Below are 22,404 nucleotides of genomic sequence, written 5' to 3'. Positions count from 1 at the left end.
GCCAAATGATTTGTCTATACAATAAGTGTTGCAGCGCTCTGGGAGTGGCGTTCTATCGTCAGTATCGTTTTAAAAGATGGCCTGGAAAGACACGGAAAAGGACAAAATGCGTCATCAGCTACGCATGACGATCGGAGCAACGACACGTGTTTCGCAAATCCTATCACTCGCCCCATACCCACTGACTCTGTTTCAGGGGGATCACTGCGATGTCAACAGTGATCGAAATCAGGTTGTGATCTTTTTCCGCCATCTGTTCGCCATTTTCATAACAGGTGCTACCGTAGCGTCTCAGTTTGTGCTGTTTTTCTTCTATCCTGATCTGCTGTATCAACCAACGGCTCCGGCGTTCATCAAAATTCTCTACTACATCGTAAACGTGCTGCAGTCGCTAACGGTTGCGAATCTGATGATTGGCTGTGAACGCCGCCGTTTGCAATACGAGGGGTACTTTTCCGAGGTGCTGCAGTTGATAAGAGCAACGATCGAACAAAGTGACTGTGAGGAGACGATCTGGTACCGAAACACCGCCAAAGCCTTGTTGATCGCATACTCCACCGTCACGGTGCTACTTCCGTTCATTATCGCAACGGTTCACATGGGCATCGGTACCATTCCTTATGCGATAGCCCAGGTTGTTCCGTTTACCATTAGTTATCTGATTCTCGCACAGTACTATTGTGTGTACGTACATTTGTCCTCGATTGCAAGGAAACTAAACAAGCGTCTGACTAAGCTAGTTAGCATCAACTCGCCATTGGAACAGGGAGAACAACGGAAAGGGAAATCAATAGCTTATGATTTTGTAACACGCTCTGTTTCGACCGTAAAAGAAATCCACATATCTTCTGACCAGATCGATCAGCTTCGGTTGCTCCACGTGCAAACGATTGAGATTACAAACAGTTTGTGCATCAACTTTGGTCTTGTAATAATTCTCATTGTTGTGGCCGCTTTTGCAAGCATTAACATTGAGCTATTGGAGATGTATCAAAGCATCAGGCATCCTACACTAACACCGTTGACCATTTTTATGAAATTCATATTTGCAATGATAAAATTTTCGTTCTTTGTTCTAATAGCCTATCCTAATCGACTCATTCAGAACGAGGTGATTATCAGATTAAAGTTCACAACTTTGAAATATGTAGCAAAATGAAAACTTCATACCCATGCTTTCTAGAACCAGAGCACCCTTTTCATGCTATACAAAATTCGGCGATCCTCGTATGCCCCTGACGTGAATGGGGTGGTAAGTCCTCGGAAATAACGATTTGATGATAAATGGTTTTGCTCAAAACTTTCGACTAAGCGAAGATAAAAAATGAAAAACAAATGATTCGTGCTATTTTGTTTCAGATCGAACATTACATATCGCAAATTGCTAACCTGCAGGACGTTTACCAAGCATGTGGAATGATTAACTTAGATATGAAGCTTATCTCTAACGTAAGTAGCTACTAAGTGGCGTGCAGCACAAGAAAATATTGTTTGTTTTCTTTCGCAGGTTGTAGCCGCGATCACATCCATTATGGTGGTGCTAATTCAATTTGCAGATTCCAGCTCCTAGGTTGCTTTTGGATGCAACATCTCCAATCTAATTGTTTTCGGCCTTGAACAGTAACGACTAACATTCTATGTTATGTTTTGATTGCATGTAGAAACAAAACGCTTACATAAAAGCTTTTATTCAAATCATTTCTTAAATAAGATAAGGAAAGCTAATATTATTCTTTTTAAAATTTCATACACCTATCCAGTACTACGTATTTCATCACTACAAACTGATTCCTTTAAACTTCAATTAATATAATAAGTACTATTCATGATATGGATAATATTGAATGAGTCTTTGGGAGTATGAAAATAAAATAACAACAATTAACTAATGCCTTATTGTATTCTATGTACTGCACATTGATTCTAAAAACTGGGATAAGGTACCTATTCGGAAATGCCATGTTAAGTGATGATTCCGATAACAATTTCGATTAGAGACACGTGTTTACTCCCAAAAAGCAACAGCAGCGCCGAGAGGTGGAAGACATATGTTTACTTTTTATCACTACACTTCTTGCTCCGAGGCGGAGGAAGTTCGGCGTTCGGATCGAACATTACATTGTCCATTTTTCTCGTGTCAGGTGTGATTCTTGCCTCTAAAAAATATATCAATTGTAGCACATCCGAGCTTTGGCCATTGGCCACATACCGTCACGCATAGCTTACCGAATACGGTTGGGTTTTTCTTTACAGCTTGCACTACAGATCTGCGCAACTCAACATCCACATCCTTAGCAATTTGAATCTTCTGTGAGGAGATCATATAAGAAAGAGCGATTAGTGCACCTGCTTTCATAGATAATTTTAGAGTCAAGTCAACTCACCTCTTTGATTTGTTTTTCATCGGTGATGTCCTTGTTTTTCATAAACTCTTCCCGGATACGTTGCCTGGCGGCGGAAATAGTGCGAAAGTCGCCGGAAAACACATCATTCTTGGTGCGCTGCAAAATTTTGTACCACCGGAGAGCCTGCAATATGTCCACGAGATATCATCAGGTGAAATCCACCATACTACACGTGAATTTGTAGCTCAATCCTAACCTCGCGTCGTAAAGAACTCATAATTTTGTCACCGGTGCCGGGAACCGATTTTGGCTGGGTCAATTTGTTTTAATTTTACGCAACACCGATAAAGCTAATGTTTATGATGCAACTGTCATGATCCAAATCAGCTGACAGAGGAAAGCAAAGATGCAATGCAGAATTTTGCAATGTATCTCCTATTTAACTGCTGGATTGAAAATGATGCAGCGGTTTAAATAGTGTCACCTGTGCTTCCCTATGTATGGGAAAAATAGAATTAAAAGAATAGAACTTCTAAAACGAATTAAAAAAATAAGTTATCGTTGCACTCTTTTGACAAAACATCGCAAATTCGTTCGACATCTCTTGGTCCGTCAAATGATATCTGTCAAATTCTAGCACTTTGCCATTCGGACCGATTGCGATATCGTTCTGTGCCAGAAAATCGTCTATTTTTCCGACCTGCTGCAAATTTTCCCCTGCAGAACCCGAAATGGCTGATCTTGGTGCTCCAGTTCGTGTATCCCCTCTGATCCGGGTAAGACAACGTGCAAATCCAGACCGAAATTGCAGCGCATTGACCAGCAAGGAATCAAAACATTATGTAATGGGAGCCGGAGATCTTCCATCCCGGAACATTCCGTTTTCAGTCCCTGGATGGTGATTCGATGCTGATTATGGATAGGATGCATCGCATGGTAACGATTAGCATGAGCTGACAATTTAAAGTTCATCGTGTTTTTCTAGTTCGGACGCTGGTCCTTCCTGGTGGTCGGAGTTGCCTACGGTGCGTACCATCAGCAGCGCCTGGCTAAGCGGGAAGTTGGAATCCGTGAAATTGAAGCGCAACAGAAAGTTATCCGCGACGCTAAACTGGCCGTAGAAAAGAAACGAAACCAGGAAGGTAAGGGATAATAAATCTCTGTATATCTGTATTGGAAAAGAGCTGACCACTTGTTTGCATTGCTTTCAGCTGAAGCAAAGGCCATTGCCGACCTGTCTGCACCCTCCAAGAAGTAAACAGAGTAAGGATGCAGTTTCTTTCTCTTCAAGACGCCCTACATCTCATGTCTTGTAAATGTTGCAGTACTGGATGATAAATAAATTCTTTGCTAGGAAGTAAACAACTCGTAGATTCCAAACGACTTCGCCGGTTTGAGCTTCGAACACAATGGCTCGTCCATTAGATCCGTACATAAAGATATCGTTTGTATGCGAGCTGATCGAAAAACTAATAACAGTCGCATTATTGAATTTCTTTAGAAAATAGATGTTCTGGAAATTGTACTGTAGTTTTGAGTTAAATGCAATTTTTGGATATTTGCTTTCTGAACGTAAAATCATCGAATTTTGACGAAGCAGGCACATGGCGATGTAATGTATACGTTTACTAGCTCATATTGATTACTCAAAAGATGTTATCTCGAAACTTATTCAGTAATGCTTACTTTAAACACTCCTAAAATTTTATAATTATTACTACTACTAGCAGTATTAGTTTTGTAGTTTTCAATAAATTAAATTTTCAAAAAAAATTGCGCCTTAATTGACCTATCTGTATATTTTTGAATGTTTCACGCAACACCTATAGTGTACTCTTTCACTCTCTATTTAAACAGCCAAATGCATCGTTTCGCTCTCTTTTTTAACGGTTAGTTTCAATCGATGCATCTTGCAATCTAGCATGAAGAGAGCGTTGCAGTTCTTCTTGGTTCAGTTTGACTTGTTCGATTTTCAATAGTGTAATTAATGTACTACAAATCAATTGTTGGGCGAATGTTTTAGCAGGGATTCAAAAATTAGAGTTTTACCCTGTAATTCACGGAACGATCTGACACTCTGGCAGCTGACATCACGGTAGCGCCGTCAGTGTTATCTGCTGGTAAGCCAGAGAGAGAGACGAAGCAACGGCGTCATCTCACTCGCAGCTTGGGTTCCGTTTGCGTCCGTCGCATTTGCTCTCGAAAGGCCTGGTATTTACGCATCCGCTCCGTCCCGTTGTGTACGTCTCGCGGTGGCCAACCAAACGGCTACTGCAAAAGTTATGCTTGCTAGTTCGCATTATACGTCCGTCACAATACCGTTGGTTCGCGTTGCATTGAAGCAAGGCTAGTGAACGAAAATCGGAAGCAAATAAACCTGGCTGGCTTGTGTGGTCACTTGTGTTTCGTTATCTTGCCAAGGCACGGTCCGAGTTGCCAGCTAGTTTGCGATTAGAAAAGTGTACGGGTTTGCAGTGAAAAGGTTCCCTCTCGGTAATTGCGGCCTAATCAAACCCTCGCCAACAACAACGCGCTCCCATCCACGTCCCGGGCCAGTGACAATCCGTGCCAGGATCGCACGGCCAACGTCACTACGCATTTGTTTCCGAATTGTGCCATCTACATCGAAGTGAAAGTGGCTAGTTACCATGCAAGGCGTCGGTCGGTGATGAATGCGCCCGTAGAAGGAGTGCCTACTGTTTTAGAGGAAATATATTCGACAGCATAAGTGGTTGATCCGTGCATTCCGAGTGGCTGCCAGCAAAGGCCCTATGGTGATGTGTTGCGATATTTTGAGGCCTCCCGGATCCGTCGACGGAGATTAGCGGAGTCGCGCGAAGAAAGTGACCGTAGTGGGTGCAAAATCAACTGTTCGAGAGAGAGCTTATCCCCGCGAATCTAGTACCCTTTGGAGGGCCAGCGCCAGTCTCCCTGCCAACGGAAGAGGGCGCCTTCCTTCGTCGTTTTCGCGTGCGTGCTCTCTCTCTCTCACTTACTCTCTATTTCCATCTCTATCGTTTGTGGCCAACTCTGGCCCCCAACGGCGGCAAGATTACCCTCAACGTGACCCAACTTTCCATCCTGGACGCGATGGAGCAGGACGAGGAACAAGTGCCCGACATACGGGAGCAGATGTTTCACAACACTGTCCGCGAGCATATCGTAAGTATCGTATGTGGGGGGTAGATGTGGGTTTAGTGGGTATTTTTAAATGCATTTTCATGCGCACCCGCCCTGGAGCGAGTGGGCCTTGCAGCGGTATTCCGAATTTAGGTCACAGTGCCACACCAGTGCACTACCAGCGTGTTTTGTGCGGGGCCAATAGTTTGTTTCTTTTTCATTTTTTTACACTCATATGGGTGAAAAAAAAGCCGAATGTACACCTTGGAATGTAGCAGAATCTTCTAGCTAGTCATGTACATATACATGCACACTGTGGCCGAAAAACGGTGCCCATCAAAATCAACGCCGCGATTAGGCTTTTCCGTCGACTTTGACCTCCTTCACGGCACCATCCGCGCAAACGCCAAGGGTCCTTACGGTGAATAATCCGTACAAACACAGGGTACCCGATAAGACGTGGCCAGCACAATTGCCACCGATAAGCGGCACTCGCGTGGCGTTTGTCTAACGCTTATTCGTCGATTTGAACGGCAATCTCAGCATTTTCTTCACGACAAGTGTTGGGGTTTGTCTCGCTCGATAGCCTTCTTTCAACGGATAACGTAAGAAGAAAAAACCACCAAGACTGAAAATCAATAGCAAACGGGTCCGATCATATCTGGATCGCAAATGTTCCGTTGCTATATCAACACCAACACCTACCCTGTTCAGCTGCTCAAGAGAGAAGAAAATGCGATCACCAATCATGCTCCTACGTGTGCACCACGTATCCGTTTCTAATTCGTTATCACGATGCAGGCCAGAAGGGAGCCTTGGAGTGAAGATGGTGAGGCACATTGAAAGGGGCTGCTTTTGTTGTTCTCCCAACACCCCACTACCGCTACCTAAAAACAAATATTTAAGGGTAGCTTCGTCCATAGGCGATGGAGCAATGATGGCAAAGAACGCCTTTTTGATGTTTTGTATTACATCGTTACCAAATTCTACTTCTAATGGATGTCTTAAGCAGCGGTGCGTAGAGGTAGAGGCAATGAAAATAACTGTACGCCTCATGAAAAGCCTCGGTGAGGTGGTTCGACCTTCATTTCTTTTTTCACCCTCACGTCCTCATTTCGCACACCCAAAAATTTTTACTCTCTTCGCGATGCACACACAGAACCGTGTGTTCGATGCCAGCCGAGGAAAATGAGGTACACACTATCAATCTATAAAGCTTTGGAGTGCCTTGGGTTTAACGATTTAAGGTTAAGAGAGGCGCTAAAATTGCATCTACTGCTTTTTACACCTGATAGGACTATACAATCAGCGCTGGGATGTTGAGGAACTAAATGCCATGGCAAACCTAATCTTACAAGAAACAACCTCCAGAATAAGCTCGATTGTCGAGCCCTTTCGGGATGATTTCTTAACGCCAGAATCTCAAGTAGGTGCTGACGGAATCACAGGCGGGTGGATGGATTCGAAATGCATAAATCGGATGCTTGATGCTTTCCAAGTGTGGCCAGATGGTTTCCAATTGGTAGAAAACAAATATTTCTTCTGTTCTATTTCAATCTCGATCGGGTTAAAACGTGCTCAAGAACACAGCCAACATTAATTTACACATTAACGGTACGTAAGCGAATAAGATAATAATGTACAGCATCTGTATATTTAAAATCATGAGGAAAAAGTGTACGCAGCGAAAACGATTTTTTATGAGGCATTTTGTTTTGTATATCTTGAATACTGGTACTTTTTTGCAATATTTTGTCTATACATTAAACCATGCAAAGCAAAATGGTTAAGGAAGAAGATAACTGGCTGTTGAAATGTGCTGGAAACTATTTGATAACTATATTACTATTCATCTCCTTGCCATCTAGATGTTACTAAATCATGAAATCGACGTAATGGGTAGCATTTTCATGGAAAAAAATGAGCTATCATCCTTGATGAATTATTTCCAAGCAACCGAATGCTGCATTATTTTTTTTTTGCACGTGTGTGATGCGATGCTTTCTCTTTATCGCACCAGTTGCACAAGTTGCACCAATGCGCCGCTCCAAATGGCATTGACCATATTCCATCACGGATGCGCTCAGCCTAACTCACCACCAAATTTGCACTAATCGTACCATGTGGCGCCTTCGCCGTTCTGCACGGGTACTATATTTAGCATTAAGCACGTTCGACCAAAACCGCTTGCCTTCTCCGACACCTAAGCGGATGCTGCTGTGAAAAAATATCACCCTCGGCTTGCGACGATTCCGGCGACGTATGTGGTTCGTTGCCATTGATCTTTCGACGGCGTCGCGCGTTTTCCGCCGGTAATTGTTATATTTTTGTTTCCCATTTTCTTTCCCTTTGCCACCCTACGATCGTTGGTTTTCCCTTCACGGCTAAGGTTTATCGGCTGCGGGGTGATGATTGTTAACCGCCCGATGGTCGACAAAATTAGCAACCGCCACACGACGACGACGCTACGGGATCGGACGGAAGGAAAAAAAATACGGACGCGTTTCTCCTTTCACTTCTCAATCCGGGTCTTTGGTTTCTTTCGTCTGGTAGTGGGATCTACGATAATAAGACGCTGGTGGAGGGATATAGCTTTACATATGCGTTTGTGTGCTTTGTTTTCCAACGTTTTCACCTCCGAAAGGAAAAGATCACAAATGCAAATTTCTCCGTAAAAATAAAACACCAAGACGAGTCACATCCTTTTGACAGTTGGCAAAAGTGATCATATTTTAGCGATCTGAAATGTCCACCTCTGAACGCTTGAATTGGTGGCTGCTCTTTCCGGCGGAAGACACGATTCCACCGCAAGACGGAAATGGTCTTCCGTCGGTGTCAGACACAAACCACTGGCAATGTTCATTAATTGGCCCGTTTCTGGCCGATGCTGCCACTTCCCAGTGGAGGTGTTCCACTCAGAAGTGCATAATTCCATCGTTACGTAGTGTCTGAGGTCTTGTCTGGTTTCCACCGTCAGGCAGTGTCCCTCTCGGGTGATCTCGCCCGTTTTCCGGTGGAACCAAATTTGCTGTCCGCCCAATCCGTGGCACCGTAACAGGGCTAAGGATCGATCTCGCATAGGCCAAGTGAGACAGAGCTGTTGTTCAGTCCGTACCCATCCCATTGCCCGAGACCGGGTGGGATCGTCCTGTTCGGGAAATACGTGCTGGAGGTACCAACGGAACGATCGACATCCTAACTTGCTACGAAGGCGCTTGCGTTCGCTGAGGCCATCGTTGGGCATCCCGTCAGAAGACCGGGCTTTCAGCAAAGTTTGCAGATCCGGATGCAAACGATAGAAGTAGTTGGCGTACTCGTCCATCCACACCTCTGCCACACGGAGGCTGTTTTTCATCGTGAGCTCTCGTTCACGGATGTAGCTCTTATTTTCGCACGAGAGGCATGTTTGAGAAGATAGTTAAGGTGGATAAGAGGATACGGAAGCAGAATTCTTTGAGTTTACTGGCCGTGAAACTTACCCCAATGTACGGATGGTTTCGTTTCTGAATGTGAGCCACTCTAGAGCAGGGCACAGTCTTGATCACCCCACCGCACATCCAAACTTTGAAGGAGAGCTCCATGTTTTCACCGCCGTAGGTCTGTAGCCCGGGATCGTACCATCCAAGGCGGGAGAAAAATGCCTTCCCGATGCAGAACAATCCACCAGCCATTACGGGACTATTGAACGGTTCCAGTGGGTTCTGTGTGTGGGGAAGAAGTTGAATCAACTAACTTGAGTACGTATTTTTCCTCTTGCTTGCCAAACTCACGGCTTGATGTCTTTGAAGACGATCGTAACGTGGACGCCACTGGAAACTGAGATTCCAATCAAAGGCTCCATATAGACCACTTGAAGGTCCCGGTTGTAGGGCGAGTGTCGTCTCGTTGAGCCAATCGATCGTTGGTACAGCAACGACATCGTCTTCATGTGCCACCAGCTCGAGCAGTGGCTCCAGCCAACCTTCCAGACACTCACAGTGTGCGTCAAGAAAAAGCAAATGCTTGGCGGTGGCTTGTTTGGCTCCAAAAATACGTCCCTGGATTAGCCCTATTCGTTGTGGTGTTCGCAGGATACGAACCAAGCCACTGTATGGCAGGAAGTAGTCATCCAGGAAGGTTTTCAGTTGCACTGTAAGAATGCATGAAACAAACGATCGCAGCTATAGGGTCTTTTGAAGACGTCAATGACAGAAGAAGCTCAGTAGAAACTTCCATTCGACAGCTAAATCCACACTTACCCATACTAGACCAATCGTCCACCAGCAGGATCTCTTGAACAAGTTCCGGTGGGGTTCGATTCAGAACCGAATGTACAGTACGTAACAATACCGACAGGGCCTCATCATGGAACACGATCACGACGGAGACCGATGGTAGTGGCGTCTTTTGAGCCTGCTTCCTTCGACACCAGGGATCCCGCACATCCGGCAACTCCCGGTGTACGGAGATCAGATCCGACACGAACTGGTTGTAACCCTGGAGCTCCCATCCGAGGGCTATTTGCTTCTGTACTGCTGCAGGTATCTGTGCCACATCCGGCGGTATCGTCACCGGCACACCCAAGTGTCCTGGACCTTCTTTAGGTGAAGGTTTGATCCTTCGAGAAGGGCTACTTACGGGTTGTTCAAACACCGCACGGGAGTACTGGTGCACGATGAGTACCAGGCTGATGGCCAGCAAAAAGAGTAGCATCAGCTCAGGTCTACATGCAGCTGCACGGTGTGTGGGGAGCTACGGAGAAAATTCGGAACGTTCCGGCATGAGTTTGCTGACGTAAAACGCACGCGTTCTCACTTTCACGGTCCCACTGACCCTCATATTGGTGAGGATCATTCCACGCGCTTAAATCACCGCTTTTCCACTACTATGCCTTTCGCATCTTTTTTGCTGGAAGTTTTCCTTGAAGACGAAATGTTCACGGGAAATTCGCGCGCAATGTGCGCCAAGAAAGCAACTGAACTGCCCACGGTGGAGGTCTCAATCGTGCAATTTTTTCTAGGTTATCGAGGAAGTTGATTACTACTTCGAATAGAGCAACATAATTGAGAGAGAAAGGGAGATAAAAGAGCACAAAATCATGCTTAGGTTCGCCCGATGGGTTCGAATGAATGTAATTTTCTTGTTTTCCGTCGTTGTCTTATCATGAACGTCGCCTGAATCGATGCGTTTCCTGTGCGTGCTGTTTTTTGGGCTGTTTTTTTAACATTTCCTGCATGCTATGTGTCTGTTGTCAGGTCGGTTTCACTGCACAGTGGAATCAGATAGATAGATCGATCGAATTTTGGGTTATTTTCAATGTTTTCGAGTGTTATATTAATGTGGCGTATATATCGGATTTTCTGGACCTATTTTAGAAGTGATATTGTTGATTCCTTTTGCCATTGTGCGCAGAAAAAGTGAATTTGTTATTTGTTACAGAGTCTCTAACCGGGACTGAGACAGTAATTACATCATGCAAAATGTATTTTGCGATAGCTTGAACTCCACCACAGGTACCTTTATCGATAAACCTTGCCTTTCTATACTACATTCACTCCCAATGTCCGACCGATTGATCCACAAAAGGTGTTCAGGTGGAGAACGCAACACCACCTTGTCGGTATATTGGCTATCGTTTAAGATAGCGCTTATCGCCGGTGCCATTGAGAACGTGCCCTCGTTTGCCACTTGTCGTCCGGTTTCGGTCTCCTTAAACTTTGTACCTGCCCTTCGTGGACCGCGTGCCAATTTAGGTCTGCGTGCGACACGATTTGTGACGTCACCTAAAAGGGGGGTTGAACGAAACGTAGAATTGTTTACATTGGAGTTGGTTTAGTTTTGTTTACAAACGTCATCGAGCGCCTCGTGCGGCACGATCGGTTTTATGATACAGGGCAGCATGTTATAATGCGCACACGGAAATTTTGGTGCCGCCAGCATCAGTATAAAGCATTGCCACCGGTTCAAAGGCAGCATAAAAACATTCTGCTTGTGACTCGCGCGTGTGTGTGTTTATCAGCCACATAAAAAGCACACACCGTTTTGTTTACTGCGTGGTTAGTTTGGTTCCATGTTTATCACCCCAACGGCTGGCACCAGTTCTTTGTTGTATGTAAACACAGAGAGACAGATAGAGCGGGATAGAAATAGCGAGAAAGAGTGTTTGAAAAGTAGACAAGGTCTAGCCGGAAGAGAGACATTCCGCGAGTTACACGCGAACTCGCAGCTTTGTGATTTTGTTTCTTTGTGCACATGTATGATCGGATTGTCGTACTCTAGGGGTTATAATCCGGATCGGAAACATCCATTCGTTCACGGTGCATGCAAATTAGTAATTAGCACGGTTAGAGTGCATATCGACAATCCGATAACATGCACTATCGACAAAGTATTGCTCTGAAAGGGTATTTTTCTGTGTATTATTATCCATCGATCGAAACCTTCTCATGCTAGCTAGGTCGCTATTCCACGCGCAATAATACATGCGTGCAGATATTTATTTCCTCACCTAAGGACGGCAACCCTTAGCACAAATCTATCTACGCTTTGTACAGAACAGCTCTGCGGCCTTTAAGAGTGTCGCCATCACATCCGCTGGATACGCATTTTATTTTTTTTTTTTCACATCCACACATGTGCGTATCGTTGAAACCACGACGCAATACTTCCAGCCGAACGATGCCCGGATTTTCCATGATGTAATATGTTCTTTGTCGAATGGCTGCGGGCAACATAGGGTTGGTAAAGCATTGAATTGAAGACCCATAGTGCGGTTGGCAGACACGATTGTATTTAGTTTGCTTTTTATTGAAATAGATTTATAAGATGCAAGCATTTGTGATCAAATAATTTGACATGCTTTGTGGTCTCAAGTTCAAGGTGCAGAGCATTTTGTGTCGCTTGTGAGCCACAAATAAATCCCATTGTCAGTGCGGCGCTTCGCTATTGTTAACCGATCGTATCGATCATACATCTTCACTATAACCGCCAACTCTATATTTAAACAGCGTCCACCAGTTTCTGAATGCACTTCATCGGGGGAGGTCCAAAAGTCCACCCTATCATTCGCAAGCATGCGACACACTCGAGAGGATCGAACGAAAGTAAAACATGCGCTCTGTTTGTTTGGTTAATCATCTCACACGCAACTACATCTAAGAGACCTGGCTCGTCCGTCTGACTGCACTATCGTGCAAAAATGTTCACTCTGCAAGAAACCACGGCTTTGGATTAAAAATCCACCCCCAACAGGCGGTCATCGGGCTGGAAAAATGGAAACAATCGCACACCCGTGGAGCATTCCCGTCGACTGTGCAACTCGTGGGGAGGAAGGTGAAATCACAGCCCCAACAGTAGGAGCTTTAGTTCGTGTCGTCTGCAACCAGAGCCTTCTTCTCTCTTCGATGGTTTCGAAGTTGGCGTTCCGCTGGTGGTACCGAAATCGAGGCACTTTCGGCGGGAGCAGAGACGAGACGTGTGTTCGCTCTTTTCTTCTGATGTTGCTGCCGTTTTCTTCGAGCAGCTTCGCGTGTCGTTTGTTGCAGCGTTTGGAAATCATTTTCATGCCAACAACAACATGTGTGTGTGTGTGCCCGTTGGCCACCCCATTTAGGGTGGGAGGGATTTATGAATGGCAGGAGCGGGAAAGCGGTTCGTGCGATGTTTTATTTTTAGTTTGCGACTGGAACGCGGTTTCGTTTTGATGTGGCTATACTATATTGCATCAAAACACTAGTGAGGGGTCAATGTCCTTCACCCAATCGTGTTTTACATCGGTCAGCAACAAAAGAAGCGCGTTTTTTATTTGAATATACGTTATAAAATATTTGTTAGGGCGTTGGTTTTTTATGACAGTTTTGCGCTTCTGCTATATGGGTTGATCTTGCATTCCATTCCAGACCTCGGCACATCAGACTCTGTTAGCAACTTTCACTTCGCACCTTCGTGCGACTCATCTGGGTCCAGTTGTCTGGCGAATAACGGAGAATAAGACATTGCCGATCGATCACATTAACGCAAATGGTGAGCACGTGTAAAACATGCACATGCTGCGGTCGTTTTGTTGAACTCTGTACACGAAATAAACCCTTCCTCAATGGTGTACCGGGAATCAAAAAAAAAGTACAGCCGTAAAATAAATCCAAATCAGGCAGCAGCAACTCATAAACCTCTCCCTGCATAAATAAATCGTTTGTGTTTGTCCACGGGTCCAACCCAAAAAAAAATGAAGAGGGTAGTGTTCTCTGCTGTTGGTTCTGTAAACAATCCACCATCATATAGCCAAAGCTGTTTTTTCGTGCGGCACGTGATCCAAAACGTGTACGCCCGGTCCGCCCGGTTCTCTTTGCATCAAGTCGTGGCTGAGTAAAAGTTCCAACTGAACGAATTGGAGCGTCGTGGCGTGACGCCCTTTTTGGGATGGTTTCTGAAGTGCGCTTCAATATTTGGTATGTCGTGAGGGTGAAAAAAAACTTCATTTGGTCGCCCACTGGCGCCATTCAATTGACTTGACGAGCCCCTTCGGCTTGTGGAGGTCTAGACGGCTCGTAGACGAAGTAAACAGAGGAACGAATAACGAACGAATGTCATGAATATGAAGGAAGTCCAAGTGCTGAATGTTTGAGGTTTTATGTTGGATTTTTTTTCGAGCACGAACGTCATGCTTCTATGCAGAGAACTTCTGGCCGATTGGAGCTCATGATTTGGTGTACACAGGGAAATGTCTCACGATACAAAGCGGATTTAGGTTGGAGACTTGGGAGACCACTAATTAAGCATTCACATTACGTTTAGTTTGATAAATTCTAATGCTGCGATGCATGGGCTCGTACGTGGCGAGAATGAGAATCAAAAAAGCTAAGTAAACAGTACTATATTCCATAGTGCTGTGGAAACAGCATAGATATGGATACGTTGTACAAATGTTGCTTACCAATTCGTGCAAGATCATCGGCATTGCTATTCTTCGCTTCCTCGATGCGCTCTAAAAATTGGTAATTCGATTAGAAAACGTTTAGCGGAATTGCATCCTTTCATTCGTTGCATCTCTTTAAAGCATCCTCGTTTCAGCTCGTTACACAGTATAATGCATTCAATTTTCTTTTCTGTATTCTGTTTTTTTTTTTGTCTTGCTTCGATACCAAACCCGTGTTACGGTGAATGTTGTGTTCAGATTGAATCTTATCCCGTTGCTTCAGGCAACATAAAAAGGCAAGCTTAAACACCAATTTCCGTTCGCAAGCGCATGCACGCGAGAGTCATCTATCCCGTTACATCGGATGGTTGTGCAAGTAGAAAGACAGGATTGAGTTGCAGAAGAAATTTTTTATGGAAAACAAAAATGTTAATTTGATCTTGGAATGTTTTTTTCGGTAGCATATACAACAACGACTACTCACATAAATAATCTTTCGAATGATTGAATAAATGAATTTCGAATGATAAAACATTAACTATCTTCTCTGTCTGTACTAAAATACTATTTGAATTCGATATCTCGTCTATATCGTAAACAGAAACTTGTTAAGATATCGTTCAAGTGGTGGAAAAGAAAAACGGTGCTTCAGTCCGAAAATAGCGAACTGGAACAAATGAGCGGCCTCACCATGATTGTCGCAGGTCGCTTGCATAGTGCAGCAGCCGGTTTTCGATGTAATTTTTTAAGGGTGAGGAATGCATGTAGCCTTCTCGGCAAGTACGAGATCGGTGGGCCGATCGGACGCGGTTCATTGCGCTCGATAGAATGATTGTGCAATTGAGGTGAACGATTTCGAACTGCGGGTTAATGAGACGTGATGGAGACAGTGTCTGCTAGGGATCGATTTCGCGTACGCGATCAAATGTCACTCTTTTGTTGTATTTCTGCTAAATTGATGGCCAGAAAATAAGAACAAACTATTTTCTCGTTTATTTGCAGATATTTATGTTGTTATTTCTGTTGCTTTACCTTGGAAGCTATGCGTTGATCATCCGGTTCCGAAGACGTGATCGTGAGGATTTGTTTGCGCCAGATGAGGACGAAATCACCGTCTATCGAATCAGGTAAGTACGGCGGCGCACATGACCGTTCTCTTGTAAAATATAATGTTTCAAACAGAATCAGGTCTTATCCATTATGACGAATTGAATGATCGCATAATACTATGCTGTTTTTGTTTCGAATGAGGCATGTTTTTGCATCAAATTAAATCTGGGAGCGCCAGGGACGACTCATTCAGCCGCGTTCTGCAGCACAATGGCGCTCCTTCCATTCGTAATCGTATTCTCGTTCCGTTTGACTAACTATTGTGTTCTCTGTTCTCTTCTGCGCTATGCTGCCGGTTCCGCTGCACATGAACAGCTTATGGTTATGCACATTTTCACTAGCAGTAGCCGTGGGTGCCGCCCTGCTGCTCCCCATTTCGATCGCCAGCAATGAGGTGCTGATCCTCTATCCCAACAGCTACTACGTTAAATGGCTGAACAGCTCGCTCATTCAAGGTAAGGGCGCGAAACCGTACCAGAAGGCCGTACAGGGCAGCCTTCCATCAACAGGCCCTAACCGACACTCGTCTTCAATTTACAGGGCTCTGGAACTACGTGTTTCTGTTCTCGAACCTGGCGCTGTTTGTGCTGCTGCCCTTCTCCTATTTGTTCACCGAATCGTCCGGTTTTAGCGGCCACAAGAAAGGCATCATGGCGCGAGTGTATGAAACGTTCACCGTCTTCTCGCTGCTCGCGTTCATCGTGTTTGCGACGACGTACGTCATTTCCGCACTTCGCGATCCGGACCGGAACACCTTTCAGGCGCTCTTCAGTAAGTGCTCCACCACCCACGTGTCTGCTATTCTTATAGATCCATTGTTTTTTTCTTTTGGTTTTGTTACGCTCTTTTTTTGTCTCCAACAGATCTAGCCAAATATCATCTGCCATTCTTGTACTCGTGTGTGTCCTTTTTAGGTGTACTTTTACTATTAGGTAAGTGGTCGTTATTTTCCTTTATTTATTTCCTGTGATGCTCAGCAACCATTGCAATGCGTTGGGGGTGAGATTTTTCACGATGAGCCATGTGATGGTATGCTCGTAATCCACTCGTCTTGGTAACGATCGTTAAATGGAGCTGGGGGAAAAATCTACCGTGGGGAAAAGATAGTGGTGGATTGTTTTACAAATGGCTTACGCGAGATAGTAAGAGAATAACTTGACCGGGAGTCGAGTTACAGCAGCGCAGAACAGCGATCGTACCACAGGTATCGTGTGACTTGACAAAAATGTCCTTTTTTGTGTTCTTCATTCTTTTGTGATTGATGCATTCCTGTCATGCTTTCAATAAAATGGCAACATCTTTCGCGGACATTTGCATATGCAGGTGTGGATAGCGGTCTGTTTAGAAAGGAAATAAATTCCCACATTTCCACTAACGTTGGTCTGGTCGGCTTTAAAGCAATGATGGTTCTAAAATATTGGCTTGAAGCGCGCTCTAGACCTTACCCTTATTCTTAGGCAGTTCGCTACCTCGGCCACAAGCAAGGATTGGTGGTTACTAGAACACCAAGCGGCGTAACAACGTTTGATCGATAATCTTGTAAACAAAACGCGCATCAACCGCAAAAACCGACCTGTCTGTGGACAATCCATCAAAAACCCGCCCAAAGTCGGAGGCTTCTCTTTGCTCAGGGAAAAAAGCACGGGTAGGAAGTGGAAATAAAATTATAGCTAGCCTTCAGCGGGCTAGATTGGGTACTGCAGTGCACGAATTACGAGTAACAATGCACCACATTCGATTTTCTTTTCATTGATTTAGACATTGTTTTCGCTTGTGCGTTAACGTTGGAATCGGATGATATTTTATTGGTGCAATATGTTTACAATAATCAGCTCTGAGCGCTTGTTAGGCTTCCGAAAGCTCTCCAGATGAGCTAGATTGAACGTCATCCATGGGTAAGGGTTTTGTGGCAAATCGATGATCCTGTTCCGTTCCGACAGTCATACCGGATGTCGCATCAATGTCGCCATTTCCTTCGCCACTTTGCTCCGAGTAAACTGCTTCCGTTTCATCACTCGATGTCACCGCCGCTACCGACGTTTTTCCTTCGATTTCACGCACGATCCTATCAATGTACCCCAACTCACGAGGATTGTGCTTTCGCGCCTCAGACACGCTCTTTTCGTACGCCTTCATTTCCCCAAGTCCATAGTAACCCTGTGCCCGGAAGCTCCATGAGTGGAGATTCTTCTCATCCAGTTTGCTCAGCACAAAATCACAATCGATGATGGCGCGTTTAAACAGTCCGATGCGGATGTAGGCTTGCGCTCGGTTGTTGTACAGTATCGGACTATCCCGGATCTGGTCGATCGCCTTCGAATACATGTTGATCGCTTGCTCGTACTCGGCTCGCCGAAAGGCTCTGTTGCCGGCACGTCGCAGTCCTTGTGCCACCTGTTCTCGCTCTCGTCGCTCCTTTGCTCGCCGTGCCGCATCCCTTTCGACCTCTGCCATGAAGGCGTTTTTATCCTGAACCGGCTGATCAAGCGATGTGTCATCTCCTGCGCCTCGGTTGATGACGGTTCGTTCTTGATTGACGCGTACGATAAAGTTTTCCTCGTTGGTTTCTTCCTTCTGCCTTGCGTTGAGATCAGTGCCAAGAAATCTGCAGAATAGACCCATATTCTGGATAACTTGTCCGAACCAAATAGTAACACCGTTTGTACTTACTGGTCGGCGAAGGCAACACCCATTTGTTCCTTGGTTTTGTCGCCACTGGTCATTAGGTTGAGTATTCGCATGACCTCATCAACCTTGCTGAGACCTGCCTCGAAGGCCTCTTCGTCCTCCTTGGACATCATCCTGTTAGATCCGTCGTAGCACCTCCTGCACTGAAGCTACTATGTCAAGTAACCCAGGGAATCGTATTCGTACAGAAATTGAGCGATGTCCCTCACAAACTGAACGATGACGCACACAACAATCCTTCCTCGCGGACTGGTTCTTCCTTTACTGACGACCTGCACAACGCAAGCAATTTCTGCTGCCTTCACGAGCGCGTTGTTAACTACACAAATCCGCTTGTTGATTGGAAGCTATCAAAGAACCTCGACCCAAGGGCTGCCAAGTGCGAAGTTCGTTGCCGTAACAACCGTCGAATGTTGATGGTGGATGGATTGTTCACGTTGCTACCGCCTGCTGGGTTGCACCGTAGAGCGGAATCCTTTTCCTACGTCAGGCATTGGCGTGTCCTGGTGGTCTCATTCGCTGTCAGCTCATTTTTGTCTTGTTTTCTTCTTTTGTACGCTTCCAGTTTGCACCCCCATGGGTTTTGTAAGACTGTTCGGTGTGGTCGGCCAGGTTCTGGTCAAGCCAAACCTTTTACGTGATGTCAACGAGGAATTCCACACCTTCAACATCGAGGAAGCGACGGTCAAGCGCAAGCTGGCGAACGCCAATATCAACATGGGTAAGAACATTCGGTGGAATACGATGCAAGTCACAGGACTTCATAGAGACCCTCGCTTTCTTTCCAGAGCTACGGAGCGTCACGACAATAGACCTTACACCAGCCAAACTCTGCTCCGGGTTGGATGATTTGTATCAAATCAAACCTACCATCAACGGTAGCACGCACGAGTCGGCCAAGCTGTTCGAAAGACTGAGAGAGCTAGAGTCTGAACGTAGAGTGCTAGGTACGGTTTCCTTAGTCCTGAATCTTAAGTATATTGACTAATCGATCGATCTTTGATCATTTCAGATAAGCAACGCAGCTCTTCGGCCCTACAGAGGAATCTGGTTTATCCGATAGCGATGCTGCTATTGCTGATTCTCACCGGCATCACCGTACTACTGGTCGTGCAGAACACGCTTGAGTTGCTTATTGGCATCAAGGCGGTACCGCTGAGTACACGGGTATGCCAAGTTCACCGTGAAGGCTGATCTAGTGGACAGACATAGTTCTAGCAACTGTTTTTTTTTGTAGCAATTTACGCTGGGAATCACGTCCCTATCGAAGTTAGGCCCACTGGGGGCCACACTGGAAGTATGCATCATCACCTATCTAGGCGTTACGTCCACCGTGGGCCTCTATACGATGCCTTTCATGCGCAACGTTCGTCCGCAGCGGCGGAACACATCACTGGCACAGTTAATAGCGAACTGTGGCCTGGTGCTAATCCTAAGTTCGGCATTACCCCTGCTAGCCCGCATACTAGGTATGTCTTCAACTAGAAAGAACTCAATACTGACCGGATTCATGATATGTTTGTTTCAATTTAGGTATTACAAACTTTGATCTGCTCGGGGACTTTGGCCAGATCGAGTGGCTCGGCAACCTGTTGATCGTGCTGCTTTATAACGTGGTGTTTGGAACAGCGGCCACGCTGTGCCTGTTCAACAAGTTCACCGCTACTGTACGACGAGAGCTGTGCGCTCGGTTAGTGGAGAATTATTTCATCTTTCTTAGCTACCTTACGTTTATTATCAACTGAGACGCACTTCCTTGTGAATCGTACGCTCGAATGCACTGCGTATGATGGTTTTTGGGGTTGGATCATGCTTCCCCGCAGAGGGGCGAGAGCGCCGTTAACCATAACTGTCATTTGTTCGAAGGGTTTCTTGTGTTTGCTTTAATTTATCATCATTGTACCTTGTGGTTGTAGCGCAACTAGGACAAGCACTTTACGGCGCGGAAAAATTAGGAGCACGTCTAGTGTCATACTTACGTTGGTTCACACGTCATTAACGTACTATTCCTACTGGCGCGTGTCGTTGCCTTTAGGGACAATAGTACGGAAAAGATCGAACTATTTTATTTATTTTCATAATTCATTTCGTTCATCGTCGAAAACTTATCATATCTCAGCGGCAGAATATCATCGCGCCACGTCTTCTTTGGTGTGTAAGCTTTTGTGTATGTGTTTGAGAATATGCTTCAATTAACGATCATTAGTTACATGCTAACCGCACACGCAACGCAACGATGCTCAATCGATATACTGTACGGACACTGTAATGCATTTGAGCACCTATTTTTTCATATAACGAAGGGTTTTCGTGTCACACTAGCCAAAAACGAAACGAAATCATTCCTTACGAATCAAGAGCGAGAGCATACAACGACAAATTAATTAAACGAACATTGTGCAAGCGTTAGCACAAAGCCTAAAGCCTGAAATACTCTAAGCTGTATAGAGCAATTGAATATGTAGAAATAAGGGTAATATCTTTCTTGATGCAGGTGCAACATCCAGTTCGGATGAATTCTAGTCGCGAGGAGAATCGATTACGATTAAACAAAATATGTGTGATGCTATATTGCCAGATCTTTCCTTTTTGTCCTTGTATCTTTTTTCCTTATCCTTGCCAGATGACTGAAGTTGAAGGACATAGAAGTAAAGTGAAAAAGAGACATCTATTGTCTGACGAGGAAGATATTCGTGAATATTTGCAGAAAAGCTTTATGAGTAACGACATAATGGCTATATTTGCAAAGTTGATGATCCCATTAGATTATTTTCGTGTTTGTTAAACAATGTGGCGGACAATAAATTGTGTTGTGTAGGTAAATTTAATTTAAAACAAGTGAATAAATTGCAGCTAAGCCGTTTATCAAGCCAAGCGTTAAATAGGGTTGTTATACCTTGTTAATGTGTTCTAACAACATCTGGTGGCTTTTAGTGTAGCTTTTACCTAACTCTCTCTTTTCCTAATCCTAACCTTGGTATAAAATCATACATTGTTTATGTTATCGTGTCTGGTCGAACTTTTAAATTCCTTCACCTTTATTAATCCTTCTAACCGTTGCGTTTTTTTCTTCTACGTCTCATTCTTTTCGTTCTTTTGTACATGTTCTACATCTTTCATCCTACTGACTGCCGTTTATTAAATCCTTAAACCTTGAAGTTTGAAAGCGCTGTTCAACTACAGCAGCCACCTGGAACTCAGCATTTCCCAGAACGCAAGCCAGCTCAATCATCTGCATCCCGGTGCGTTTACCCAGCCGCACCACACGACTCACTGTCCACCTGGGAATGCTGCCCAAAGCGAAATAAGCGAAGCAAACCAGCAGCAGCATACGGTTGTAGTTGAGGAAAACGGAAGCATTACTCTGAATCATCGCCATCCTCCCAATGGGAATAATCAAACCAACGAAAGCCATATCGACCTGACCAAAGAAGAGCCTCCTCTACAGCTAGCCAGCGGAATGGATAACTTGGATCCTAAAAAGACACGCTGAACCAGATAAAAACTACCCAAAAGACATGACATGCCGCAGGTGCTAGTGCAGAAAATTGCGATAGTTTTTGGTGTGCATACGCGCGCATCCTCTCAGTAAGATATAGGCGATAATTATTATATTTTACTTTTCCGTCTACGTTTTTTTGCCACTGATGCCAAAGCACAAATCCGCTGTCTTAATACTTCCATCGAGTGTTCGTTTTTACACAGCGTTTTCAGTGATACCGAAATACGAGAACTCCTCAGTCCTGTGAGGAAAAACCTTCGACGCACACCGATGTGTTTGAGAGTGGCGCACAATTATATGTAATCATCTATCTCCTCGAAACAAGACCACAAGAAAAAATAAGTATCACAAACTTTGTCGTCGTTCTGTAGCGTTTTTCTCACGAATATCACACATTAGAGAGGTATAACGAATGGATGCGAGAAACAAATGGAACCATCAAAAAGGTACATAATAACAGCTGCTTCGAAGGGAAAGGGCCAGGTGTGCTTTGCCCTGCTTTCAAAAGCGAAATCGGCAACAGGGTCTCGTCAGCTGAAGAAATTTCTTACCCATTATCTTAAAACTGTAGGTATTGCTATGAAAGCATCCTGTGGCCTTGCTCTTGGAATGGCACACCCCTCCTTAGGAAAACCTTTGCATTCAACAGGTACCGAGACGAAGGATATTCCTTAAAAGGAGGGTAGCATTACTACCCTTACATGTAGTCTTAAGGTGGTGCGTGTGAATTTTAAACTGTACAGTGT

General features: G+C 44.8%; 4 protein-coding genes across 4 annotated transcripts; 3 read left to right on the top strand and 1 right to left on the bottom strand.

Annotated features, from left to right (window-relative positions):
• The first annotated feature begins 76 nt into the window (after positions 1-76).
• Positions 77-1,570, top strand: LOC128724949 (uncharacterized). The gene is made up of 4 exons (XM_053818671.1): positions 77-1,111; positions 1,184-1,252; positions 1,318-1,449; positions 1,508-1,570. Exons 1-4 carry the CDS (start codon positions 77-79, stop codon positions 1,568-1,570), a joined length of 1,299 nt encoding a protein of 432 aa, XP_053674646.1.
• Positions 1,571-1,651: 81 nt separating this feature from the next.
• On the bottom strand, positions 1,652-2,698 carry LOC128725375 (complex III assembly factor LYRM7). Its single transcript, XM_053819116.1, has 4 exons — positions 2,602-2,698; positions 2,385-2,528; positions 2,227-2,308; positions 1,652-2,156 (listed from the first exon to the last, which is right to left on the bottom strand). The coding sequence occupies exons 1-4, from the start codon at positions 2,620-2,622 to the stop codon at positions 2,053-2,055; spliced, it is 351 nt and encodes a 116-aa protein (XP_053675091.1). The 5' UTR covers positions 2,623-2,698; the 3' UTR covers positions 1,652-2,052.
• Positions 2,699-2,988: 290 nt separating this feature from the next.
• LOC128725272 (ATP synthase subunit e, mitochondrial) lies at positions 2,989-3,772 on the top strand. The gene is made up of 3 exons (XM_053819002.1): positions 2,989-3,121; positions 3,331-3,487; positions 3,557-3,772. Exons 1-3 carry the CDS (start codon positions 3,077-3,079, stop codon positions 3,601-3,603), a joined length of 249 nt encoding a protein of 82 aa, XP_053674977.1. The 5' UTR covers positions 2,989-3,076; the 3' UTR covers positions 3,604-3,772.
• Positions 3,773-5,435: 1,663 nt separating this feature from the next.
• Positions 5,436-21,978, top strand: LOC128722496 (protein Lilipod). Its single transcript, XM_053816163.1, has 11 exons — positions 5,436-5,507; positions 15,361-15,485; positions 15,784-15,923; positions 16,009-16,239; positions 16,332-16,400; positions 18,722-18,877; positions 18,945-19,103; positions 19,169-19,323; positions 19,394-19,625; positions 19,690-19,846; positions 21,316-21,978. Exons 1-11 carry the CDS (start codon positions 5,436-5,438, stop codon positions 21,647-21,649), a joined length of 1,830 nt encoding a protein of 609 aa, XP_053672138.1. The 3' UTR covers positions 21,650-21,978.
• The last annotated feature ends 426 nt before the right edge of the window (positions 21,979-22,404 follow it).

This window comes from Anopheles nili, chromosome 3, assembly GCF_943737925.1.
Source record: "Anopheles nili chromosome 3, idAnoNiliSN_F5_01, whole genome shotgun sequence".
Taxonomy (NCBI): Eukaryota; Metazoa; Arthropoda; class Insecta; order Diptera; family Culicidae; genus Anopheles; species Anopheles nili.
This window is presented reverse-complemented; position numbering and strand designations above follow the sequence as displayed.

Coding starts and splice junctions, on each gene's coding strand:
- LOC128725272 (XM_053819002.1), top strand. CDS start 3,077: ATGGCTGATCTTGGTGCTCCAGTTCGTGTATCCCCTCTGATCCGG. Junction 3,122..3,330: donor GTGTATCCCCTCTGATCCGG/GTAAGACAACGT, acceptor GTGTTTTTCTAG/TTCGGACGCTGGTCCTTCCT. Junction 3,488..3,556: donor AAAGAAACGAAACCAGGAAG/GTAAGGGATAAT, acceptor CATTGCTTTCAG/CTGAAGCAAAGGCCATTGCC.
- LOC128722496 (XM_053816163.1), top strand. CDS start 5,436: ATGGAGCAGGACGAGGAACAAGTGCCCGACATACGGGAGCAGATGTTT. Junction 19,104..19,168: donor GTCTGAACGTAGAGTGCTAG/GTACGGTTTCCT, acceptor TGATCATTTCAG/ATAAGCAACGCAGCTCTTCG. Junction 19,324..19,393: donor CGGTACCGCTGAGTACACGG/GTATGCCAAGTT, acceptor TTTTTTTTGTAG/CAATTTACGCTGGGAATCAC.
- LOC128724949 (XM_053818671.1), top strand. CDS start 77: ATGGCCTGGAAAGACACGGAAAAGGACAAAATGCGTCATCAGCTACGC. Junction 1,112..1,183: donor ATCGACTCATTCAGAACGAG/GTGATTATCAGA, acceptor CATGCTTTCTAG/AACCAGAGCACCCTTTTCAT. Junction 1,253..1,317: donor CCCCTGACGTGAATGGGGTG/GTAAGTCCTCGG, acceptor GACTAAGCGAAG/ATAAAAAATGAAAAACAAAT.
- LOC128725375 (XM_053819116.1), bottom strand. CDS start 2,622: ATGAGTTCTTTACGACGCGAG. Junction 2,529..2,601: donor TGAGTTCTTTACGACGCGAG/GTTAGGATTGAG, acceptor GACATATTGCAG/GCTCTCCGGTGGTACAAAAT. Junction 2,157..2,226: donor GAAAAACCCAACCGTATTCG/GTAAGCTATGCG, acceptor TATATTTTTTAG/AGGCAAGAATCACACCTGAC.